The sequence below is a fragment of the Micropterus salmoides genome, unplaced genomic scaffold (assembly GCF_014851395.1).
Source record: "Micropterus salmoides isolate LMB-PRFRI ecotype aquatic unplaced genomic scaffold, ASM1485139v1 Ms_hic_scaffold_1, whole genome shotgun sequence".
NCBI lineage: Eukaryota > Metazoa > Chordata > Actinopteri > Centrarchiformes > Centrarchidae > Micropterus > Micropterus salmoides.
Genome location: NW_024040040.1, coordinates 1,012,656 through 1,018,678, shown reverse-complemented (window position 1 = coordinate 1,018,678; position 6,023 = coordinate 1,012,656). Strand labels below are relative to the sequence as shown.

The 6,023-nt window shown below is 39.9% G+C and overlaps 1 protein-coding gene across 2 annotated transcripts in view; it reads left to right on the top strand.

Moving 5' to 3' along the window:
* Positions 1-513: 513 nt before the first annotated feature.
* The window catches only part of LOC119885568 (NLR family CARD domain-containing protein 3-like), a 40,173-nt gene continuing 34,663 nt past the window's right edge, over positions 514-6,023 (top strand). Inside the window, exons 1-5 of one of the 2 annotated variants that reach the window (XM_038696873.1) lie at positions 514-900; positions 988-1,110; positions 1,501-1,626; positions 4,379-4,483; positions 5,784-5,862. In XM_038696873.1, coding sequence (XP_038552801.1) covers positions 764-900; positions 988-1,110; positions 1,501-1,626; positions 4,379-4,483; positions 5,784-5,862 — 570 coding nt within the window. In that variant the 5' untranslated portion in view covers positions 514-763. The remainder of the gene's footprint in view (positions 901-987; positions 1,111-1,500; positions 1,627-4,378; positions 4,484-5,783; positions 5,863-6,023) is intronic. The other variant, XM_038696049.1, reaches the window with a different exon arrangement.

Sequence of the window (6,023 nt, the reverse complement as noted above, 5' to 3'; positions counted from 1 at the left end):
TAGCAATTGTAAGTTGCTTTGGATAAAAGTGTCCGCTAAATGAATAAATGTAAATAAGAACAGAAAATTGATCAGACCTGAAGAAGTTCATGGTAAGAAACTTTAGGTTTCCAGCTTTCCATAAATTTTTATGCGTATATTTGATCTGTTAACTGGTTACATATGTGGTATCTTATTTTAAATTTACATTTTGACGTATCTTCGCCCATCCCTGCTAACGTTTCCTGTCAGACCTGAAGGGGATGACTATTTTGTCTTTGGTGGGGGCGGGGTGCTGCATGCTGGTAGAGCTGAGGTCTATTTGATTAAAATCAGCACCAATAATTAAAACACCATCTGTAATGTGACCAGGACATAGCACAAAAATCTGAACCGTGTACATTGGCATTCTCTACTGACCCCTCCCCACATCCACGGCTATTCATTCTAGCATCTCTGTGGGCCCTTCTCATATGAGTGTCCTTTCTACTCAGACCCCTTTCCCCTCCAGAGTTTGTGTCATGTTTCCTATCAGTCCTTCAATGAATGTAGTCGCTCCTCCATGCAGGTGTGTGTGCTGGGCTGCAGCTTCATGCCTCCATCTAGTGGACTGATAGTAGAAGTCCAGCAGCTGATGGCAGCTTCCTCTGCCTCACGCTGCTGTCTGACTGCATTCAGCTGCCACTGATATGAAACAGAAACTAGCAGCCAATCAGTGGAGGAGCAGCTGATCTTTTTCCAGGAGGAATGATGGAAAGGAGGATTTGAGTTGATGTGCAGATGAATGATTTGTGTTTCCTCTCCAGGTGAAAGTGGATGTGAGTTGAGCAGCATGAGTCAGTGTGAGGACAGAGAGGAGGGAGTCCCTCCCTCTAAAAGCACTCTGTGTGGGGAACATGACAGCCAGACCAAAGCTCAGAGGTGAGATGAGGATCTCTAACTGTCCAGGACTCAAATCACTCCACCATCATTATTCACTCTCAAAGCTCTGTGTGTGTTGTGTTGAAGCCCAGTGCTGCAGAGACCAAACTTCTCTGGACCTGGACCTGGACCCAGCTGTGTCTCCTTCAAGAGTGACCAGTCAATGGTTGATATCATTGATTTTAAGAGAGGACATGTGTCTGACAGACAGTGAGTATCAGTCAGTATTAAACAGTGTTGGCCAATCAGAGCTAAATGTTCATGTCTCCCTCCTCATGTTGCTCCCTGCTGATGTTTGTCCTCATTAAATCCAGTCTGACCAGTTGTCCTTCTAATGTCCATGTTCTCCTAGAATGATGATGAAGGTCAGAGCCAGATTAGGATTAAAGGACAGGTCCACGTGTTTTCCACTCTGTCCCTAAACAACACTGACATGCCCATATGTCCACTGAAAGAGTTGGTGGTGGCTGTAGCTTTATGGGAAAAGAAACCAACGATGCTTTTATTGAGCTTTAGAGAAGCTGCTAGTTTCTCCTGCAGCTTCTCTGGCCAAAGACTAAAAAGTGAATTTCCATCCCTGGTGGTCTTCCTCTCTAACAGGACAACTTATGAAGGACCAGACTCTGCTGGACCTGGACCTGAGCCCAGCTGTGTCTCCTTCAAGAGTGACCGGTTAATGGGAGGCTTCAATGATTTTAAAGGAGGACAATGCTCTGCTGCAAAGAGGTCAGCTGTTAATAACATTAAAATATTACTGATTCATGTTCAGCTGTTACCCAGAGAAGTTCATCTCATACATTTATATTCTCAAATCAGGTTGCTCTTTGAGAACTACCCACACTTCTTCTGTAAATTTAGGCAGCCTCAGTTGCTTCTCTCTCTTCATGTAATCCCCTTTAGGCTTGATGATGTAAAGATTAAGGCTCCATTGGGGCCACACCATCACTTCCAGGACTCCTTGTCCTTCTTTAAGCTGAAAATTGTTCTTAATTGTGGGTCTTTGTCATGCCACAGAATAAATCTGGGACCAATTAGATGCCTCCCTGTTGGTAATGCTGAATGATGAATAAGTATTGTTATTGTTATTAGTATTAGTTTGTATTGTTATTGTTAAGTTTCTTCAAAAGAGCATGGACAGCACATCTGGAAACCTCTGTCTGCCTTGAAATGAATGCCTGGGAGAGACCTTGTTGATGCAGTTTAATTACCTTGTGTCTTGTTGCTGTGCTCAGTCTTGCCATGTTGAATGACTTTGACAAGAAACAGTCTTCAGCCAACCTCACCTTGTTAGTTGAGTTTGGTTATCCAGGTAGCCCAGCTCCTCCAGGATGGCACATTCATACGTGCTGTCGCCTAAGGGCGATACTGTACAACACATTATGGCCTCAGACAAAGTGACGTTAACACCGAATTTTCAGGATGTAACCAGTCTTTAAGAAAGAAAACATAATATTACAAGACTAACTAATTTCATGAGTATCCTCTTCAGACTGTTTGTCCGACACAGTTTGGGACTCCATGTTGCATGTGAAACTGAAACTAACTGAAACACTTCTGATGGGCAGAAATCTCACCACAAATCCACACACATGAAACCTCAGCACCTCTGATAAAGTGCAGCTCACAGTCCCAAACAGCAAGTCTGCACCTAAGTTTTTAGATGTTTTTATATTGCAAAACTCTACCAGCTACATCATGTTCACACCACTGTGAACTTTATACACGTGTGGGCTGGCCAGCACTGGAAAATCGTAGACTCAGTCATTGGTATATGTTTATTTATAAGGGTATTCTGCGTCTGCTCCCCTCATATCTGTGTGAATATATTCAACCAAAAGGGGCTGGACTGTATTCTTTACGCTCACAAGACTCACTGCTACTGTCTGTACCAAGTGTCCGCACAGAAGCTGGTAAGGTGGCATTTCACTTTTCTGCCCCCACAACATGGAACAATTTACAAAAATTCTGGAAATTAAAGGAACTGGTTTCAATAGGCCAATTTAAACTCTTGCTCAAAGGTTTGGAAATGAAATCTATGGTTTGTAAATGTTTTTAAATAGTCTTATGAAATTGTTATGAAATTGTCTGAAATGTACTGAATTGTTGTGTCTTGGCCAGGACTCCCTTGAAAAAGAGATTAGTAATCTCAATGGGATTTTCCTGGTTAAATAAAGGTTTAATAATAATAATGGGTGTAGCACAAAATTCTGGACCTCTTTGCAGAAGCATTCTTAACGGGCCCCTCCCCGCATCCACAGCTACTCATTCTTGTATAGTGTTCTAGTATACCCCCAGTCTTACGCTCCTGAGCTACGTTACCGCTCAGTCACAAGTATAGGGATTCTCAGCGTGAGAGTGGGTTCACTTGATTAATATCACGGCGAATGCTGGTGTTGCATGAGCTGGACGGAGCCGATTAGCTCCGTGAGTCGATGTCACTGCACGATATATATATATATATATATATACGATATATATATATATATATATATATATATATATATATATATATATATATATACACACATACACACACATGTGTGTGTATATATATATATATATATATATATATATATATATATATATATATATATATATATATATATATATATATATATATATATATATATATATATATATATATATATGTGTGTGTGTGTGTGTGTATATATATATATGTATATGTATATGTATACACCCAGGGCCCACTGCACCAGTGTAATGTCTGACAATGGCTCGTGGGGGAAGGATGTGCCTTCCCAGACCATCACTGAACCACTGCCATACCGAAAGGCATGCTGGATGAGGTTGCAGGCAGCATAAAGTTCACCACAGTGTCTCCAGACTCTTTGTCTGTCACATGTGCTCAGTGTGAACCTGCTCTTATCTGTGAAGAGAATGTATATGAATATGTATATGTGTGTACATATATGTGTGTGTATGTATATATGTGTATATATGTATGTTAATTTCACCTATACGTAGTAAGATGCGTTATATTAATCAGGAGTGATACAAATATGACTACATCCTTCCTTAACTCAAATAATTGTAAACAGAGGAATTAATCAAATGGGTATAATTACTCCCTGAGTGGCAGCAGGCAGAAATCAGTGAGTTAAACGATGGGATTAAACTGACCCACCTCTACTTCTTAACTCTAAAAAAATGCAGACTGATGTTGGGAAAGTAATCTAAACAATGTTGTTGATAGGAGGATCAGTTAGTAGACTTTGGCGTGCTGGTTTAGTTTCAGACCAACTTAAAACAGTGAAAACTTGTGAAGTCAGCTAACTGCAGAACATACAAGTCACTTTTGTTTTTCCTGCAGCTCTTTACTGGGGTATCTAGAGTGGCAGAAAACAGTTCTGTTGGATAGCCAGACAAAACAGAGAGAAAATGTCAAATGACTCCGCAACATATCGTCTGACTGTGTTCTGGTTGGGTGTAGATTATATTTTATTTTTATGTATTTCAGATGGAAGCTGGAAACACTAGAACCCAGCTGTGTGTCAATGAAGAGTGACAACTCTATGGAACCTCCTATATGCTTCAAAGATGGACGTCACTCTATTGATCCAAGGTGAGGATTTAAAACTGATTACAAAAAACTACAATAAAAAAACAGTGTGTTTGTATCAAAAACTCAGTTTTCAGATTTCCATTTTTTAAACATTTCCTGACTTATAATGAAGTTCTCTGAGGACAATGGCAGGCCAACATGGAGACAATGTTAGTAAAGTTACACCTAATGAAAAGGCCAATAGAAAACTAGACTTTGTTTAGAACTCTTGCAATTGTTTGTCTTATTACATTGTGCACAATGTCCACATCAAAAGTTTTGTTCCCCAAAAAGTAAAGTACCTCAGCTGACAGCAGCATAACGGTGCATCACATCAGGCTGGAGTTCTGCCACTGTCAACATGTCTGTCTATGCAGAGGAGGGTGTTATGGATAACTGCAGAAGATCACCTTTTACCAACTTCTCTGAACAATACCTGTGCCTGTTTGCATACATGTAGCCCAGAGAAGTATTCAGTGTGAAATCAGGCTTAGCTTTGGTTTTCTCTGGTTTTATTTTTTTATTTTCCTTATGTTTCACTCACTTCACCTGCCACATGTCTATTGTGACTACCAATTGGCACTGGAGAGGTAAAGTCCAATTATCTTGTGTGAGCTGTGCATTGCTGTCCACAGTGTCAATAAGAGCTTGAAATACTAAATCTGACAAGCTGGTGTACCAACACAGTAAACCAGAAGCTACACAGAAATGCAGACTGGACTGTTGAGTCACAGTGGGATCAGCAGTATGAACTATAATTTAATGTCAGGAGAAACTATCTGATTCAATGTTGTAATCAACACTTTAACTCTAAGGACCTTTCCTTGTATTTTTCTCTGTTTAGACAGACACAATGGGAGCTAATCCTAAATTATGTAATGGGACTTTTCTTCTAGTGAGCCTCCTGAAATAAAGATTTTAATCCTGACATCATTGTTTTATTTTTTGCAAAGGGTCAGACAAACATACAGACTGCCATCAGCGTCAGAGTGCAATAAGTCTGAAAAGTGTAATAACAGAGCCAGTGAAGAAACATGTTACTTTACATTAGTCTATATTACTATTTATATAGTTTATTATGCAGCTGGGAGGAACTACCCTAAGATGATGACACTTTATTTCCTATCAAGGACAGTCAGATATGAAATCCTTTAACAAGCTACCTTCCCATGAGAACTGCTTTCCAACAACATAGTAACATAGTAAACAACATTGTAAAGCATTAAGCACCACATGGTGAAACCTATAATACTAAGACACATAAAGGTAAACAGTAAATACTGTAAAACATACAATTTTCATCACAATGATTCCTCCATAGAGTCGACCAGGAGAGCTCAGAGGTTCCCAGTGGTATCTCTGCCCAGCAGCATCAAACACACCTGGACTCCATATTTATGGTCTGTACATGTACAACAACTACTTTCCATCTATACTGTTCACAATAATCTCCACGCTGCACTTTTTAGACCAGTGGATTGTCAGTCTGTCCAACATGGATCTGATGTTTGGTTCCATGATTTGACTTTGATTGTGTCCTTCATATAATATTCTGTTCCAG